Source organism: Camelus ferus, chromosome 20 (genome assembly GCF_009834535.1).
Source record: "Camelus ferus isolate YT-003-E chromosome 20, BCGSAC_Cfer_1.0, whole genome shotgun sequence".
In the NCBI taxonomy this organism is placed as follows: domain Eukaryota; kingdom Metazoa; phylum Chordata; class Mammalia; order Artiodactyla; family Camelidae; genus Camelus; species Camelus ferus.
Window position 1 is genome coordinate 20,054,782 of NC_045715.1, and position 20,793 is coordinate 20,075,574.

The following is a 20,793-nucleotide window of genomic DNA, read 5'->3' on the forward strand; positions in this document are numbered from 1 at the left end:
GAGTTTTAAGGGTTCTTTGTATATTCCAGATGCAAGTCTTCTATCAGATATTGCAAATATTTTCTCCAAGTCTGTGGCCTGAGCTCTTTTACTGATAAAACAACATACACCAATGACTAAATATAAGCATAGATTTGTATTTTACTAAAAAGACTAGTATTTTTCAGGGAAGAGAATAACTGGTTTCTGGGTAAATAACCTAGGCGACTGGGGGATAGCAGTTGGGGAGATGTGACGTGTGTGTGTGTTTGTGTCTGTGTGTGTGTGTTGCCTTCAGCATCATTTTAATTTTCTTGTGTGTGCATCAAAAAATGCTTTCAAAACTAAGTTACATTAAAATCCTTTAAACTCGTATTAGGATCCTTTATACCTGACAGATCATGTCCAAATCGTGTTAAAACTCGTATTCTGATCCTCTATTCTAGGACCAGTGTTTTTTTAAGGCTTTTTTTTAGAGCAGTATTAGCTTCACAACAAAATTGAGATTGAGAGGAAGACACAGAGATTTCCATTTACCCCCTGTCCCCCTCCTACATGCATAACCGCCCCATTTATCAACATCCCCCACAGAGTGGTACATTTGTTATAATGGGTAAACTTACACTGACACATCATAATGTCGACTGAAATAAATGCACAACCTAAAAATTGAGAGTTATGTTTTATTTGGCGGGAGGACTCAAGCCAGGATGACAGCCTCTCAGATCACTCTGAGAAACTGCCCCGAAGAGGTAGGGAGAAGCCAGGATATATAAGAGTTTTACAACAAAAACCAGGTAGTTGGAACATCAAAAATTACTTGTTGACTGAAGAAAACCAGACAGCTCAAGTTAAATAATTTAGCACTTTTCTATGTATGGGAGGGAGCAAACATTTGGGCTCATTGAAATCATTCCTTTGACAAGCAACTAGCTATCTAGGGCCAGTATCCTGTCCTTTCTTGTTCTGAGTCCCCCAGAGTGCTCCACTGTGGGTGGCTGCAGAGGCCGGGCTGCAGGCTTGTCTCCACTCAGGGGTTGGTGGCAGCAGCTGATGACTTGATGGCTCCAGCATTCTTTGTTTACTGATATGGTTTGCAGTATTTTTCATTCACAATAATCACTCAAAGTCCAAAGTTAGCTTGTTTACCTCTTGGTGGTGTACATTCTATGGGTTTGAACAAATGTATAATACACGTATCCATCATTATACTATACAGCTTTTCTTTACCGCCCTAAAAATCCTCTGTGCTCCTCCTATTCATTCCTCCCCTCTCCCTAACCTCTGGCAAAAACTGAACTCTACAGTCTCCATAGTTTTGCCTTTTCCAGAATGTCATATAGTTAGAATCGTACAGGACGTAGCCTTTTCAGATCGATTTCTTTTACTTAATAATAAGCATTTAAGTTTCCTCCATGTCTTTTCAAGGCTTCATAGCTCATTTCTTTTTAGCGCTGAAAGTATCCCATTGTCTAATATACCACAGTCTATTTATTCACCTACTGAAGGACATCTTGATTGCTTCCAGGTTCTGGCAGTTTTTAATAAAGCTGCTATAAACATCTGTGTGTAGGCTTTTGTGTGGATCTGGGTTTTCAACTCCTTTGGCGAAGTACCAAGGAGGGCAATTGCTGGATCGTATGGCAGGTTTTGTAACAAACCACCAAAATGTCTTCCAAAGAAGCTATACCATTTTGCATTCCCACCAGCAATGAGTAAGAATTCCTGTGGTCCACATCCTCACCAGCATTTGGTGTTGTCAGTTTTCTGAATTTTGGCCATTCTAATTAAGTGTTTAGTGGTATCTCATTGTTTTAATTCACGTTTCCCTGACGACTTAAGTTGTGGAGCTTCTTTTCATATGCTTGTTTGCCGCATCTGCATATTTTCTTTGTAAGGTGTCTGCTAAGGTCTTTTGCCCGTTTTTAATGGGTGTTTTATTGTCATTGAGTTTTGGGAATTCTTTGTGTATTTTTTTAATTGAAGTATAGTTGATTTACAATGTTGTATTTGTTTCTGGTATACAGCGAATACCACACATATATATATACACATACATACTCCTTTTCATATTATTTTTCACTATAGGCAATTACAAGGTATTGAATATAGTTCCCTGTGCTATACAGTAGGACCTTGTTGTTCATCTATTTTATATATAGTAGTTAGTATCTGCAAATCCCAAACACCCAATTTATCCCTCCTTCCCTTTCCCCTCTGGTAACCAGAAGTTTGTTTTCTATGTGAGTCTGTTTCTGTTTTGTAGATAAGTTCATTAGTGTCTTCTTTTTTTCTTTTTTTAGATTCCACATATAAGTGACATCACATGGTATTTTTGTTTCTTTTTCTGGCTTACTTCACTTAGTATTACAATCTCCAAGTCCATCCATTTTGAGGCATAAAGCATTATTCTTATAGCTGAATAGTAGTCTGTTGTATACATATACTACAACTTCTTTATTCAGTCATCTGTTGATGGACATTTAGGTTGCTTCCGTATCTTAGCTATGGTAAATAGTGCTGCTATGAACATTGGGGTGCATGTATCTTTTCAAATTAGAGTTTTCTCCAGATATATGCCAGACATATTAAGTGTTCCTCTATTCACAGATACCATCATTATATTGATAACAGCATTTAGATAAGTTACACTACCTTGCTTATATAAATCACAATTCAGGAAACATCCTTGAACACGTATTTTTCAGAACATGTGTGATTATCTTAGTATAAATTCTTTAAGGATTTAGTTATTTCTGCATCAAAATATAAGCACACATTTAAATTGTTGAGATGATTTGCAAAAGTGCCCTTTAGAAATTTTATACTACTTAGCTTTATTTCAAAGCTGAAAGAAAGCCTGTTTATTAAAATTTAATATAGTCATTAATCCTATTATTTTTCCTAAAATTTCTATACCTCAGGATAGTGATGAACAAAAGACTCTGGACTTTAGACACCTTCCTTTGAGTGGTTAAGAATGTCAGCTTTGTACATAAAAAGCAAACTATAGTCACCAAAGAGGAAAGGCAGACGGATGGATAAATTAGGAGTTTGGGATTAACAGATACACACTACCACATATAAAATAGATAAACAACAAGGACCTACTGTATAGCTCAAGGAACTGTATTCAATTTCTTGTAACAAGCTATAATGGAAAAGAATCTGAAAAATATATATATATATAATATGTATGTCTGTGTATAACTGAATCACTTTGCTATACACCTGAAACTAACATTGTAAGTCAACTACACTTCAATAAAAATAAAATTTTTTAAAAAGTCAGCTTTGTGCTTAGCACACTTAAAAATAATCTTATATAATCTTTCAGATTCATTAATATTTAGACCATGTCTAGGGAATCTAATATTCAATTATTAAATTAAATATTCTCTTTACTGTTTACTTTGTAACCCTATAATATTGTAAGAGTAAACACAAATTAATAAAGTTGGTAAGAAGAGAGGAAAAAAGAAATTTTGATTCCAGTTTTCAATCCTATCAAGCTTTATAACCAGTATATTTTCCCTGTACTGGCAAGATCCTCATTAATCACTTTCATCTTTGCCAAGCTGGTAGATTTTAATTTTTATTCCATTTCTTATTCCACATTCTCATTTTTGTTCACATTTGTTGCTAATTTATTTGTTTGACATTTAACCTATGTGTCAAAGAATTTACAAAAATAATTGCACATGTTAAAGGAGCAGCTTGGAGCAAGAGATGTGTAAATACAAGTGAGCAAGAGACAATATGACTGAGAACCACAAGAAACAGTAGGTAGTACAAAGAGGCTCCTAAAACTTCAACAGTGTAGATATGAAACATAGAAAATAAGACAACCTGGACTATTTTGCATAAACAGAAAAGTGACGAGCCTGAAAATGCCGTGATGGAGTAGCGAGGATCAGATTTACTCTCCTGACTTAAACAGCCACAAATTCAGATAAATATATGAAACCACGGTGTTCAGACCTTGGACATCAGGCACCACAAGAATTGTGACTTCTAAAAGAAGGGAAACAAAAGCAGTGAGGCCTGCAATTGTCCAGCTTCCTTCCTGAAGAGCGTTTCCAGGACACGGTGAGGGGAAGAGGGAGCTCTAATGGCCCCGTCATCTCACTGAGTTAAGGGGACAGAGCCGTGAATTGTGGAGGCCAGGCCTGCCAGAATGTGCAAAATGAAGGCTCATGGAGAGGAATGCAGAACAGAAAAAGCACTGCAAGTCTGCAGAGAGTTCCCCTCAAGTCTTTAGCTCATCAGTGCATGCACGTAGGGAAACTACCCAAGGACAGGGGGAAGAACAATCCAGAAGTATAACAGAGACAGTACATAGTGTTCCACAGGACTAGGAATAGTCCCCGTTCCCAGCCAGTCTGGAAAGCTTCATAATTTTCTGGGCATTGGATAGAATATTCAGAAAGATCTTTTGTCTGTTTTTGGGAATAATTATCCCTGGACTAAATACTTTTCAGTTTTACCTAGCAAATATTAAAAGTAAGGCCCAGAAAGATCAGTCTGTTTTTCAGTAACTTCATTTGTCCTAGAAATAAAAACTGAAAAAAAATTATGGAATGCAAATGTATCTGCCTTCTAACCGGGTAAAATCATAATCTCTGGCATCAAATTAAAAATAACCAGGTATACAAGATAATACAACTTGTAAGAAAGAGAAAAGCAATCAATCTAACCCAGAACTGACACACACAAATGTCAGAATTAGCAATGACATTAAAAGTTACCATAAATGTATTCCTTATGTTCAAAAATTTTTATCTAAGAGACATGAAATAAAAGACCACAAACTTCTAAAGATGAAAATGTCTAAGAAAAACTGTACTACATGTGTATTGGTAGATCAGTAGATTGTGTTGGATGTGTAATGGTAGATTTGATAGTGCAGAAGACAAGATCAGTGACCTTGAAGACATTAAAATAGAAACTTTCCAAAATTATATGAAGTAATCATTATTACTTCATATTAGATTATGTATTATTAGATGTGTAACATATGTTCAAGCAAGATTACCTATAATAGCCAAAAAATAGAAATGACCCAAATGTCCATGAACAGGTGATATTATTCGGCCATGGAAAGGAAGGAAGTACAGATTCATGCTATAATGGGAATGAACTTTTATTTTAAAATATTTTGCTACGTGAAAGCAATCAATCACAAAAGACCATACACTGTATTATTCCATTTATTTGAAGGGTCCATAATAAGTAAATCTATACAGACAGAAAGTAGTGGTTGTCCAGGACTCAGGGAATGTTGGAGGGAAATGGGGGTGACTGCTTAGAAATAATGGATATGTGGTGGTGGAAATGTTCCCCAAAAATGTTTCTGGAGTGATGAGAATGTTCTAAAATTGATATGGTGATTATTGCACAGCTCTGTGAATGTAATTTAAAAAACATTGAGTTTAAATGGTTGAATATTATATGTGAGTTATATCTCAATAAACTGTTCTAACAAAAGTGATGGCTCACATTTAATGAAGTAAAGATGCCAGAACTGCCATGGTGATCATAAAGAGATCAAAAGGCTCAGAGAAGTGGGCATGCCAGTCTGAATCTACTCTAAAAACCGGAAAACACACAAGGTGACTATTTTGGAAGAAGCCAAGGGATACTCTGTTTATCAGGCAATAAGGAATGAGCAAGTAAGTGCCATATCAACCTCATTGTGTCTGTCCTTGGTAAGCTAGGGCTGACTCGAGGAGATTCCAGAACCTGGCTCCTGAGCATCAATGGGGATATTAGGATCCCAGAAAGCCAGAGGACAGGTGACAGCAAGGTAGAAGCAAAGTGTACAGAATTGCCAAAATAGCCAGCAATGTAAGAATTTAAGCCAGACAGTTCTGATTGCAAGGAATTTATGGAAATAGGTAATAGGCCATTGTACTCGTAGGGGCAAGATAGATGGGCAGCCTACAAGAGTGTTGCTTAACATTTTAACTGATAGATGAAGAACTGAGATTAATGGCTCCACTAGAAACTTCTGATTCCTTGACCAGTTTCCAGACCTGAGCCAGACTTTAGACCCAGGATCCATTAATTAAAGGAGCATCTATGTTCCCTGTTGAAGTTTCCCGCAACACCATGGCAAGTGTGTAAGTAGTAATCCCCCAAAGGAAGGAATCAATGGCCACTTATTCATACACTGAAGGAAGAAAATACCCAGATCTTTGCTAGATCTGTTAGACACAGGGTCCAATTAGATACTAATTATTGGGAGACCAAAGCACCATCATGGACTCCCATCAGAGGAGAGACATGGGAACCAGGAAATAATTTGTGTCCTATCTCAGGTCCACCCATATCTCAGTGGGTTCCCTGGGTCCACACATGCACTTAGTGATCATTTCCTCAGTTTCCAAATATGTAATTGGAATGGATGTGTTTAACCAGAATCCTCACATTATTTCTCTGACCTGGGGAGTAAAAGTCAGTAGTAAAATAGGCCAAGTGGAAGCCCATGAAATAGCCTTCTAACCTCAGACAGGGTAGAAAGTTAAAACAATATTGGGTGGGGGGGCGGATATAGGTCAGTGGTAGAGTGCATGCTTAGCATGCACAAGGTCCTGAGTTCAATCCCCAGTAACTCCAATAAAATAAAATTTTTAAAAAATGAATTACCTCTCCCCTCCCAAAGTAAATAACAATTTAAAAATTAATTAATTAATTTAAAAAAAACATCAAGGGTAATGAAAGCAATTAATATCACTTCAACTACATAAAGAATGCAGGGGTGGAGGGTGGTCTCAACATATTGAGTTAATTTGCCAGTCTGGTTCTTGCAAAAATTGGATGAATCACGGTAGGCAATAGTGTACTACCAGAAATTTAACTCAAATTAGCCTAATTGCAGTAGATATGCTGAATGTGATATATTTAATAGAGCAGATTTATACAGTTTCTGGTAAATGGTATAAGACTACTGAATACCTAAAAGGTATCTTTTCTTTTTTTTTCCATCGGAAGGAAGTACTTAGGTTTATTTATTTATTTATTTTTAGTGGGGGTACTAGGGTTTGAACCCAGGACCCCGTGCATGCTAAGCATGCACTCTACCACTGAGCTACACCCTCCCCTCCTAATAGGTATTAACTCAATTTAGTTGCATAAACAAATGACTCAGATCCTCATGTCATCTACCACTGTCCTGCCTTTATCTTTTCCTCAATTCCCACATATGACCTAATGGGGAGTTCCTATGACCAGCTGACATAAGAGGGGAAAACCTGAGCTTGGTTCACAAATCTGGTAGCTCTATGTTGGTATGAGCCAAAAATGGACCATTGTTGTGCTGCACCGTAGCCCCACTCAGGGATGATCAGAGACAGTGCTGAGGGACCTTCCTTCCAATGGTCAGAATGTCAGGTGGTGCTCCCACTCAACCACTTCTTGTAGAGACAAAAGTAGCCTGAGGTAAGAATATGCACAAACTCAGGCAGTGACAGTGGCTTAACTGGGAGGGGCCTGGGAGGGACCTGGAAGGAGCAAGATTGGAAGATAGGGACAAGAATATCTGGGAAGAGGCGTGTGGTAGACACAAAGTGTTAGGATAATTGTTATCACATGGTAATGCCCATCAAAAAGTATCCACTATGCAAGAGACACTAACCAATCAAGTGCACAGGATGACAGCCAGTAGGCATTAGTCAGCCTCTGTCCTTGGCCACCCCAGTGCTTGCATGACAAGCTATGAAAGGACCATCCACGGTTGTAGAGAGGCATAGGTCTAACAGTATGGGCTCCCTTTCACCAAGGCTGATAAAGTTACAGCCACAAGTGAACATCTGATCTTCCAGCAATAAGGTTCTCACGGCTTCCATTCATTTCTTGCAAAATTTAAGAATCTTCCTCTCCTTTAATTAACCCACCAACCCCACCTCATGGCAAGAATTACAAAAATCAAATTCACATCTAGATTCCTATTTTCAGTAAGGAGTAAGAAGCTACAATTCAGTGCAACAAGAGGTTAAGACAGGGATGGAGATGGCCCTGCTCTGCCTCTGCTGGAACAGGAAAGTGGATCAGGGATGAGAACACAGGTCAGAGTGGCGAGGGGTCTTTGGGGGCAGGGATGGGTGGTCTCCCCACCTCCTCACATTATGCTAATGGGAACACAGACACTTAGATACCAGTTGCAGAAAGAGAAGTTGGAGATCTGAAGTCACAAAGGAGGGAGGTGGGGCATGAACAAATCTTGCATCATTCAGTCCCACACAAACCATTCTTTCTGACTGTGAAATAAAATAATCATGGACAAATTCAGGTCAATCACAGCAAGGGGTCAATTCTAAACAGCCCGTCATGTGCTCAAAATGTCCTACTCAAAGAATCGCCATAACATAGTCTGTCCCCTCTGCCTTGACCTCTCTCCCACTTTGGGCCATTTAGGGTCTCACTTTTAGGATCAGTGAGAGACCATCAGAGCCCAGAGCACTGTCACTGCCTGGGGGAGAAAAAAACAGGACCTGGCCAGAGCCCAGAGGGGATGTGGCTAAAGACGGACTCACTGGGTGGGTGAGCTTCCCCAGAGGCTCCCATCTGCACTATCCCAAGGATTTCAGGGCTCACCCTCTGCCTCCACTCCTGTTCCATACTTACAGCCTGAGCGTAGATCTTTCTTTTTCTTATGGAAAGATAGCCTCCTTTAAGAAGCCAGGGAGAAAGCAGGTCATGAGGCCGTAAAGAAACCCCCTAGTCTTGGACCCCAGGGAAGTCTCCAGAACTGTGACTGCAAACCCAGGGCAGGATCCAGAAACATGAAGAATGCAGGTGTGCAGGGACTGGACCAACCACCCCCTGGAGGTCTGTCCTCATTAGTGACTTTCCCTGACCTTTGACTGCTGAAGATCACATCCCCATCATCAGATCCACTGTGTTGATATTGCATTTTCACATGTGCCTTACAAAGAATAAGTGCAAGCAAAAGGCCCCAGACTTGTAAGCATATGCACTAGGTGGTGCTTCCCAGTAACAAGGCAGGCAAATTTCTACCTGGGCTTGAAACCCCACTAAGTGAGACAAGAAAACTCAGATCCCCCCCACCTTCCCTACCTGAGCACCTCTTCCTCCGGATCACAACTCCCGCCACCACAGCTCCAGTGACCACGAAGAGAACCAGGCCAAAAATGATGCCCATGATGGGCTGAGGAGGTGGCTCTGCAAAGAGAAGGGAAGGAGCCCTGACCTCAGGCTTGGGTCCTGGCCTTGCTGAAGGTCTCCAGAAGGGCTTCTGCTTTACCTGAGAAGAAGCTCCACCCCCGTTTTCCCCCTCACCCCATCTCAGGCTGAGGGGCTCCTGAAGTCCCTCATGCTGCACATGGCATGTGTATCTCTGCTCCTCTCCAGGAGGCACCACCAAGGCCGCCCACTTCTGGAAGGTCCCGTCCCCCGCAGGCCTGGTCTCCACGAGCTCCGTGTCCTGGGCCTGGTCCTCCCCATCACGCTGCCAGGTCAGTGAGATCTCCGCAGGGTAGAAGCCCAGGGCCCAGCACCTCAGGGTGGCCTCACGGTCAGAGATGGGGTGGTGGGTCATGTGTGTCCTGGGAGGCTCTGTGGTAGACAAAGCAGGGAGGGCTCAGACAAGGGCTTGCTGAGGGGCATCAACTCCAAAGACCAAGACACCCATATCCCCTGATGGTCTGACTGCTAACCAGGAGGAGGCAGGAACTGTCTCCTATCAAGGGTAGAGGGACCCACACTAAGCTAAGCCAAGCCAGGTTCCAGACAGGGGTGTGGGAACTCAGTCTAACATTCTTCTTCAAAATAAGAGCCTCTTCAAACATGCTCCACCCTTTTATCAAGCCACTGGTCAGTGTTTCTAGACACACGCAGGAGTGTATCTAGTAAGAAAGTGCCAAAAGTGTAAAAAATCGCCAAGATTCTATGAAGTAGCTCTATGCCTTCCTGAGAGCAGTTTCCTAACCTAATAAGAATGGGTGGAGGGTGGGTATAGATCAGGGGTAGAATGTGTGTTTAGCATGAACAAGGTCCTGGGTTTAATCCCCAGTACCTCTATTTAAAATAAATAAATAAATCTAATTACTCGCCCTCCCCCCAAAAAATCCCAACCAACCAAACAACAACAAAACAAATAAAAGTCTCTTTAAAAAAAGAAAAAAAGAATGGGTGGGTCTGATGGCACTGCCCGGGAGACTCAAGATGGGAAGCTCCCAAATCCATACCTCTGGCTTATAGGGATGTCACCATCAGCGCATTGGCCCCGCCCATCCCACATAAATATGTTACCCCGTTGTGCTAGGTCAGTTCTGGGGTAGGCCCCCTCACCCACACTCTGAAGAGAGAATCGGCCCAAGCTGGGGATGGGGGAGGGCTGAGTGGGTGGGCTGCGGGAGGTCATTACCAGTGCGGTTCAAGCTCTCCCCTCCAAATTTCAAGTATCTCCTCAGCCACAGGACACACTCCTTCTCCAAGTAGTTCTTGTCTCTCTCTATGAAGTTCCCACTGGCCTCCCATTTTTGTTTGGTGTATTGAGCAATGAATGTGGCTGCGGTGTATTGCAGAGAGTCCGTATCCAGGCTCAAGTAGTCGTCACCATCATAGCCATACTGCCAGTGCCCTGTGGTCCTGCCGTCCTCATGGAGCTCACAGCCGTAGGCGAACTGGAGGGTGTGGGGACCTGCTCACACCAAGGATCAAACAGTGTCAGTTAGGCAGAGCGGGCCTCCAAGGCCTCTCCCATCCATGGTTCCAGCTCCCTCCACTAACACTTCCCATTTTTTCTCTTCTCCTTAGAGGACATTCACATTCTGTAGACAAACTAGCTTTGTCCTGATACCGATGTCTTTAACTTGCTATCAGCTCTGCAGTGGGGAATGGTCTATGGTTAGTTCTAAGTATTAAAAGAGCCTTGGATGGGGACTTACAGATTTGGGCTTTGCCATGAACTGTGTAATTTGGGCCAGTTATTCAACCTCCACAGATCTACATTTATCTTGAGTAAATGGAGGCTTAGATTATGAACTTACAGGTCTCTTCTGTGCTCAGAGTCTCAGATTCTAAGTGCAAGTTCCTGAAAACAGAATCACACTACACAGCATTAACGCAAGAGGGCACAAAGTGCTGAGTGCAGTTTTCCCTGAGTGCTATGGGCTGAATTCTATCCCTCCAATATTCAGATGTTGAAGCCCTAATCTTCAATGTAACTATATTTGGAGATTTTAGGAGGTAATTAAGGTTAAATGAGGTCACGAGAGTGGAGCCCCAATCCAACAGGGATTAGGGAGAAAGGGAGATCTCACTTACTCCATGTGCACTTACCAAGGAAAACGAGAATGTGGCTGACTGCAAGCCAGGAAGGGAGCCCTCACCAGAAAGTGACCCTGCTGAACCTTAATCTTGGACTTACCAGCCTCTAGAACTGTCAGAAAAGAAACTTCTGTTACTTAAACCATGCAGTGTCTGGTGTTTTGTTATGGCAGCCCGACAGACTAATAAACCATGAGGTACTAGAGGATGCAAATAACATCAACAAGCTCAAACTTCTGAAAAATTTCTCATATGAATTTCAAAGTCAAATATGACTAACCCGGAGATCACTCCAGCCTGGATTCATCACACCCTCCCCTTGGTTCCCACAGTCTCCCAGCTCAAGCTCCTAGTCCGATACTTACATACTCTACCAAACTTAATTGTGTATCATCACTCTCTTATGCTGTGAGCCCTTAGAAGGCAGGGACTACATCGGTGCCTGTAACATACTATCCAGCAAACCCTTGTCAAAATCATGCTCCTAGAAAGATCAACGGGCAAAAGCTGAGCAACCTCAGTGTTCAGCTTCAACTGTACCTCTCACTGATTTTGGCCTTCAAGGCCCTTTACAGGCTTGTTTCAACAGGGCTAAACTCTCAAGAGCCATTACCTAGAAATGATTAAACTTCAGTCTATCCCCTGAACTCACTCTGCTGAATCCCACCCCATACCTTGCTGCACCCTAATTTCCTACCACTTACAACACCTTTTATTTTCTTTGTAGACCTAAGGCAGACGCCTCCATCAGGGTCTATATAAAGTTCCACCTCATTCATGAAACTCTGACCACTGGGGTGTCTTGCCTAGAAACCGCAGTCAACCATTTCTCTGCTTCTCACTTGGTATTTAAGGAGGTTCTTGTCTTTGACATCGCTGGGTATGCATCAAAGGGTCAGTAAAGTTTTCACAGACATATGAGTACCTTCCCATATTAATTGTAAGCTCTTTGAAGACAAACACCAGGTTATATGTTTCTGGTTGCCCACCTCCAGCACCCAAAAGACATATACTAAGCATATATCCATGACCTAGTAAATCTACTTAATTAATCTGTGTATTAATTATCAATTAATATCAAACAGACTCTACACCATTGTGACCAGACTAGCCAGCTTTCCTTCTCCAGTGATAACTTGTACACATTCTCCTGCTGCAGCCTGACCCATGGGAATTCTTGTCAAGAGGGTCTTTCACCCCTGAGGCTTGGGGTGAAGTGCTGAGCACTGCTTCCCCCTGCTTCTCCCAGGCACCTACCTGCTTGCTTTTGTGGGAGTGCTGTGTTCAGACCATCCTCCATGGTTTTGTTGTAATATTGCTGCAAATTCCTCAGATTTAAGTGGAAAATCTTCATCCGACTGTTGAAGATCTTAGTCTCATCATCAAAGTAACTTGGCTCTTCCGTCAACCACTGAACACAAGATTTTGCCTTCATTTCCTTACTGTCATAGCGAATGAAGGGCTGGTCGTCCACAAAGCCCAAAGCAGTAAATGCAGGTTTTCCTAGAACTGGCTCAGACATAGCCGAGTAGAAATACTGCAGAGAGTGTGATCCTGAGGTAAGAACAAGAGACAGTGGATCAGAGCAAGTTCCAGTATTTATTGAGTGAGGATCTAAAGAATGAGTATGTGTGTGTGTGTCCAATAGGAGACACAAGGCACACAACATCAAACAGTGAAAGGACAATTACAACCTATCTCATAAGTGAATTCAAATCCCACACAGAGTACGCACTGAGAGAATTTGAAGAAATAAGTATCTATACAGACACATATGTATAAATACATAAATATATATGTACATACATATAAATATATATGCATATATATTTACATATATACAGAGTAAGAGGTTTTAGCTCATGTAATTCTTGAGGGCTGGCAAGTCTAAAATCTAGGGGAAGATTCAGTGTTGCAGCTGTGCCCAAAGGTAGTCTGGAGGCAGAGTTCCCTCTTCCTCAGGAGACCTCAGTCTTCCTCTTAAGGCCTTCAACTGATTAGACAAGGTCCACCCACATTATCATCTAGGGTAATCCACTTTATTCAAAGTCTACTGATTTAAATGTTAATCTCAATTAAAAAATAACTTCATAGCAAAATCTAAACTGGTGTTTGACCAACTATCTAGATGCCATCACCTAGCCTAGCTGACACATAAGATTGACTATCACAACTGGATAGAGAAGTAGTGGTATATTTATACAATGGAATACTACTCAGCCATATAAAAGAAAACAATGCCATTTTCAGCAACATGGATGGACCTGAAGATAGTTATTCTAAGTGAAGTAAACCAGAAAGAGAAAAACACCATATGATAACACTTATATCTGGCACCTAAAAAAAAAAAAAAAAGACACAACTGAACTTATTTACAAAACAGAAACAGACTCACATAGAAAACAAATTTATGGCTACTGGAGGGGAAAGGGGGTGAGAAGGGATAAATTGGGAGTTCAAGATTTGCAGATAATAACTACTATATATAAAATAGGTTAAAAAAGTTTCTACTGTATATCACAGGGAACTATGTTCAATATCTTGTAGTAACCTATAATGAAAATGAATATGAAAAGGAGTATATGTATGTATATGTATGATTGAAACATTATGCTGCATAACAGAAATTGATGCAACATTGCAAACTGACTATAATTCAGTAAAAAAAAAAAAAAAAAAAAAAAAGGTAAAAGCCCTTGAGAGGAAATAAAAAAGATTGACCATTACAAGTACTTAGCACAAATATATAATTATATAGTACATATATTATATATATATACACACAATATGTATATAAGAGAGAAGTGTACAATCCATGTACCTTAGAAAGGTACTAGGAATATAAATGCATGTCTAGCAGATATAAAATATAGACAACACAAATGTCCCATTATAATATCCAAGAGAGAACCATTGTTAACTATTTGTTCTATATTTCCCCTTTTTCCCCCCCATTCATACATTAGTAAAGATGGATGGAAGGGATGTTTGAAATAAATGTTTCTTCCAATTCAGATTGTTCTATAACTTTTATTTTTTATTTACCATGTGGATATATTTTCATGGCCATATAGGTAGACATTTTTTTTTTAATGACAAGTGTGGTATTTCACTGTAGGTACATAGCTTATTTCATTTAACTATTTCAGTACTTTTTTCCCAATAATTCACTGATATACATAATGCCTCAAAAGTATTCTTGTACTTATTTCTCTGTATACTAGGGAAAGTGTTCTAGGAATTTCTAATTTAAGTGGAAATGTTGAACCAAAGATTATGAATAGTTTGAATATTAACAGGTAGTACCAGACAAAACATTGTAAAATGACTATAACTCAATAAAAAAAATTTTTTAATAAATAAATAAATAAATAAATAAAAACAGGTAGTACCAAAGTGCTTCACAAAAACGTCATCAGCTCATACCCACATCAACAGGAGAGACTGAAATATATCCAGTTTTTTGTTTGTTTGTTTGGGCTTCACTCAATAGATTATTTAGTAAGTAAATTTCACTCAATAGATTATTTTAAAAGTCAACAAAAATTTGGGAGGGCCTTTTCTTCAGAATTAAAGTGTGATTTTTTTTTTTTAGGTACAGTTGCTTCACAATATTGTGTTAGTTTCAGGTGTACAGCACAGTGATTCACTATTTTTGCAGATTATATTCCGTAACAGGTTATTACAAGACAATAGCTATAATTCCCTATGCTATACAGTAAATTCTTGCCGCTAATCTACTTTATATATAGTAGTTAGTATCTGTTAATCTCATACTCCTTATTTGTCCTTCCCCGCTTCCCTCTCCTATTTGGTAATCTCAAATTTTATTTCTATGTCTGTGAGTCTGTTTCTGTCTTGTATATACACTCATTTGTGTTATTTTTTTAGATTCCACATTAAGTGATGTCATATAGCATTTGTCTTCTCTGTCTGTCTTATTTCACTAAGCATAATATTTTCTAGGTCCATCCATGTTGCTGCAAATGGCAGTTGAAATATATATAGGTTTTGGGGGTTTTTTTAATGGAGGTACTGGGGATAGAACCCAGAACCTCATGCATGCTAAGCCTGCACTCTACCACTAGTACCTTCTCCCCTGAAATATAGTTTTAATTTATTTCTGTTATAGAGAGACAATATAATTTCATGTTTATTGGCCAACTGAATTTATTCTTCTGTAAATTACTTATTCATATCACTTACATGCTAGTAACAGCATTGCTTTTCTTTTTTAAGAAGACCCTCTCCACTTCTACCCTTGACGTGGGATCCTCATTTGATAAACAAGTCCCTCTCACTGTGAACTGTGACTTTGACCACACCAGATCTAAACCGCTGAGTCAAGTCAAGAAGTCCCTCCTGAGAACCCAGGCAGTGGATATGCAAACCAGGGGTCCCTCCGTCTGTTCTCTGCCCACCCCAACCATGGTGCTGCACTTGAAAAGGGGCTATGCTGGGAGCAAGGCCGTTAGATCTTTAGAGACACTGAATTCCAGGGAATGACTGTGGTGAGGGAGAAAAAAAACAAGAGCAAAAGAAAGATGCTAAATACAAACTTCCTTCTTCTCTATTCTCTCTAAGGCTTTCATATCCTGGGCAACTTAATCCATTCAGGCAGACAGAAAATGTACAAATATGGAAATGTTCACATCAAACTCCCATTAACCATCCTCACCAGACCAGTTAGGTTTGCAGAGAAATTAATTCTGTTTCCTGAAAATTATCTTTGTGTTGGAGCATTTCCTCTATAGTCTTTTATTTCCTTGTTTTATTTTAATTCTTTTAATAACTGTATGAAGTAGATATTTAAACTCCATGTTAGAAGTCAGAAAACTGAGGCTTTAATTAGAACCCATCTCTTTTTCTCTCTTGCTCATAAATAGGTGAGACTTTAAAAAAAAAAAAAAGGTGTAGTGTGATCTGTGTATCATCCTCACTTCTCGGGGAAAACCAGCAGCACATTCATGCTGCCAGATATGAATGTCAAGACTTTGTTTTATTAGTTATCAGGAAACATTTTGCTCAGCAATTAAAGCCATGAGCCTGGCCTCCCATCTGGCTTTCTTGCTGCACCTCTAGACTCAACAACAGCTGCTGTCCAACTGTGCTAGGAGATCTCGAGGCTGGGGACAATGGTTGCCATCAGTCTGCATAAGGGAAAATGTAAAAATAGAAGCTGGGAATTGGGGGAAACTTTTCATAGTTAACGGATGGGATTTTCCCCAATGAGTCTTTTTTTTTTTTTTTTTTTTTTTACTGTGACTTCCAGTTTTACTAACTGCTTCTAACATGATTTTCTTTTTGGATGAGTCATATTTTAACAAGTATATCAGTGAAGCACTTCTTCCATCTGAATGTAAGATGACTGTGTGGACGTGTTATCTTTTTCAGCTCTAACTGTCATTAACCAAGGATCAAAATGAACTTAAATTTAGAAAGAGACTAACACTGGATAAAGAGGTTGTGGTATATTTATACAATGGAATACTACTCTGCCATAAAAAGAATAAAATAATGCCTTTGCAGCAACATGGATGGACTTAGAGACCATCATTCTAAGTGAAGTAAGCCAGAAAGAGGAAGAAAAAATACCATATGATATAACTCATGTGCGGAATCTAAAAAAAAAAAAAAAAAGCACCCTATTAACTCATCTACAAAACAGAAACAGACTCGCAGACTTAGTAAACAATCTTATGGGGAAAGGGGGTGGGAGGGGATAAATTTGGGAGTTTGAGATTTACAAATGTTACTCACTATATATAAAAAAAGACTTTAAAAAAGGTTTCTTCTGTATAGCACAGGGAACTATGTTCGATATCTTGTAATTATCTTTAATGAAAAAAATGTGAAAATGAATATATGTATGTATATGCATTACTGGGACACTGTGCTGTACACCAGAGATTGACACATTGTAATTGACTGTACTTCAGTTTAAAAAAAATTTTTGAATTAGGGACAAAAAGAACCAGACCAACAAATGACTATATCACAAACTGTTAAAGAATAATTTTCAAAAATAATTAAGCATAATCGGTCACATTGCTCTCAATTGAATATTATATTTAATTTTGTAAGGGCAAAAATATTTTTATATTTTTAATAAATAAAAAACAGTGTTTAAAATATCTTATTTTATCTCATCTTTTTGGATTTCTGTCTTTGTAAATATTTTATAATGTGCATAATGTATTGGTACAGTGGAACATCTATATATTTTATAAATAAATACACACTTTAAACTGTAAAGAAAGATGATTTAAAACCTTGGAAACCATCGACCCCAGACTTTTGATCTGGCTATGGCTTTGCCCTTCTATGTATTCAACAAGCCTCTCTTTTCTAAGTGGCTTTTACAAAACATCTAGTTTGAGCACAGCAGGAGGACAGGAACTCAAGACTTCCGACCTCGGTCGGAGATCTGCAGGCTTTCTTTTTGTTCGCACTATATGTCCTTCTTTGACGGAGTCTGCGCAATAGTAAGCCTGCACCAAGATTCTGGAAAGCCACCCCTTGAGCTTAGATGCGCTCTGAAGTTCCATTTTGGAGTCTTCTCTGTCGGTTTGGGTTTCCCCTGCAACTCCTCGCCGCCCGCCGCCCCCAGTTCCCCACTCACGGGCGCGGGTCTCCGGCAGGAGGCTCAGGAAGAGGTACAAGAGAGCAAGGGCCCACAGCATGCCGTCGGCTGTTACCGATTGGCCCCGGGACCCCCGGGCACAACCGGGACCGGGGACCCAGAACCAGGAGAGCCAGCTCCACTTCTGCTCTTTACAGAAGAGAGGAGGGGCCTTAGAAGAAACCGAAAGACCGAGCAGAAAAGCGTTGGGGCGGGGAACTAGAGCACCATCTGTGTGTCGGAGATAAACGCTCCATAAACGCTGTTTGGAAAAGGCCCACTGGAGTTGGTTTCCGGTGAATTAGAATTAGATAACGCTCCGGCTGCCGCACAGCCAGTGCCACACCAAGCCAGCCAGTGGCCCCGGTCTGGTCCAGAAGGACCTACCCCCTTACTCGGCTTATGATCCTGGGTGGGTCTCTCAGTTTAGGAGGCCTGGTTTCTTCCTTACCCAAATGCGAACAATGTTAATCTGTAACATGGAAAACCACAGAGAAGTTAAAAACCAAAACAAAACATTTCGTATTTAGGAGGAAAACCGGCATAAATACACAAAAATAAGGAGGTTTAATGTTCTGATTTGGGGTGATTTTTTTTCCCCTCCAACTCCCAAGTTTTATGGAATGCACTGCCTTCCACTGATTAAAATGTCCAATTAATCAGTCATATTGGTAATCACTGCACAGAATATACATATATCAAATCACTACTGCTGTACACCTTTAATATAATGTTATATGTCAATTTTATCTGAAAAACTGGGGAGAAAATAAAATGTCCAATTTGAAGTACAGCAGAGTCGGGGGAGGGTATAGTTCAGTGGTAGAGTGTGTGCTTAGCATACATACATGAGGTCCTGGGTTCAATCCCCAGTCAGGCCCCCACCCCCACCCCGCCAAAAAAAAAAAATCATCAGGGGAATGAGGAACTTGGGAGGGAAGTGAAAGAACCGTTGGGTCAGTTGGGTCACGGGTCACAGAGTCACAGCGGGGCGGGGCGGGGGAAGCTCTTCTCCCTGGTTCCAGGTTCAAGGGAGCCAGGTTCAGACCCCCAAAGTGAATGTTGGGGATGGGGAAGGATAGTGTAGCTTGGGACGAGGAAGCAGAGCCAAGAAAAAGATTATAAAAAATGAAAACAAAAGACATCCTGTTTCCATCTCCGTTTGGCTTCTCTTTTGCTCACATCTGGGTGGTTGAAAGTGTACCCTGACAGGAGCAGGCCAGCATGGCTGGCTCATTTTGGCCTGCTCTGTGGAGAAACCAGGGAAGGAAAAACACCAGGAGGAAAGGCAAATGAAGCAGAACCGTCTCTGAAGAATCTTGATCACAGATGCAAAGTTCCTAGCCCTCCTTTGAGGGGTACCCATATTTCCATGGACAGAGAACCTACTTTAAGCAAGATTCAGGCCTGAAAAATGATCCCTTCTTGCGTCAAGAATTTCAAAGACTTCCCCTTGTGGTTGCTGAGAGCCAGACAAGCAGCCTGGCCCTTAAGGAAGCCATGGTGGCCAGGAAGGAGTAGTCCTCATTCCAGCTGAGGCTGAAGTGGTGTCTGGTGACAGGGGAGCTTCCTAAAGAGAACAAGTTGAGCTGGGATGTTTAGAATGAACAGACAAATTAGCTCTAGAGGGTGGCTGGGGTGAAGCATTCCAGCTTCAAGGGACAACCTGTGAGAGGGCACAAAACTCATGTTAACCTCTTGGCCTTGGACTATTTAGAAGGCTCACAATCACTGAGTTCTCAATGGGTGTCAGGCTTTGTTCTAAGGGCTTTACATGCCCAAAGTCATGTATATGGAGAAGAGGTCTTTGGGGGAGAATTCTGAGCTTAACAGCCAGAGATCTGGCTTCTACTCCAGTGTCTGCTACCACATCTAGTGTGTGTGTATGTGCTGGGGGCAGCAGTGAGGGGTGGGGGTAACCTGTCTGGCCACCAAGGCAAATGTCTCTCAGGAAAATAAGCAAAATTTTCATTATCCAAACTGCTTTTTAAGGAAAGACATTAATGTGCACCAGGGCCCTACCAGGTGCCATGTGGCCTGACACATATAATCCTATCTAATTTACAGATACCCTGGAAAAAAGGAGCATTGTCTCAATGTGAGAAAACTGAGGCCCTGAGAGTGAAAATGAGGCTTCTGGAGTGACAAAGAGTAAGGTAGGAGGGTAGTAGGGCCCAGAAGTCAGGACTTACCCCACCTTCTGTTTCTCTAATTTCCCTAACCCTGCCTCCCCTAAATCATCACACCCCTACCCCACCCAATCCTAAGGGCCATACTTACTGGCAAGAATGGCCTTGGGGATGCCCTGAAACCGCAACAGGAGGAGAACCCTCATCACTCCAATTCTTATTATCAAGTGCAAGGTCATTCAGGGGGACCCAGTCCAACACAATTTACAACTTGTAGCTAAAGCCAGGGGAGTAGAAGAAACAAAATTACCAATATTCTATTGTATGAATATACTATATGATGAAGTAAGATTTATATTTTAAAGCAGGACAAAAAAAGAAAAAAAACAAGATTGTTTGCTTGGGCCTCCTCCCTAACCACATCCTGTGTGAAATGCCTCCCTCCCTAATAACATCCTGTTTCCTAAGTGTGAAATAACTCGCAGAGAATTATGGTTAAGTCCCACCCTTGCACTAAGCACTTAATAATACCTAGCTGCAGATTATAGCATAACCACCAATACCCAGGCCACCTCTTCTGACTTTAGAAATAAAGTAAAGGCGATATCTTTTTTTAATTCAAACTCAGTCTAGCTACCTTTGTTCATTCAGCTGAAAAGAATTAGGAACAAATAGACCACCTTTACCACCTAACTCCACAGGAGTCATGTATTAGAAGCAAAAATCCTGTCTCCTGAGGCCCCTTATTACTGTAATTTCTAGATGTTCCCC

General features: G+C 40.6%; 1 protein-coding gene across 2 annotated transcripts; it reads right to left on the reverse strand.

Moving 5' to 3' along the window:
• Positions 1-968: 968 nt before the first annotated feature.
• On the reverse strand, positions 969-18,118 carry LOC102508006 (BOLA class I histocompatibility antigen, alpha chain BL3-7). Of its 2 annotated transcripts, XM_014565099.2 has the most exons (6): positions 17,894-18,111; positions 12,529-12,825; positions 10,367-10,642; positions 9,280-9,555; positions 9,058-9,162; positions 969-1,146 (listed from the first exon to the last, which is right to left on the reverse strand). In XM_014565099.2, the coding sequence occupies exons 1-6, from the start codon at positions 17,952-17,954 to the stop codon at positions 1,103-1,105; spliced, it is 1,059 nt and encodes a 352-aa protein (XP_014420585.2). In that variant the 5' UTR covers positions 17,955-18,111; the 3' UTR covers positions 969-1,102. The 2 variants fall into 2 exon arrangements, with proteins under 2 accessions (XP_014420585.2, XP_032319382.1); XM_032463491.1 differs by lacking the exons at positions 969-1,146; positions 9,058-9,162 and adding an exon at positions 5,105-7,260 and having other exon boundaries at positions 17,894-18,118.
• Between the last annotated feature and the right edge of the window lie 2,675 nt (positions 18,119-20,793).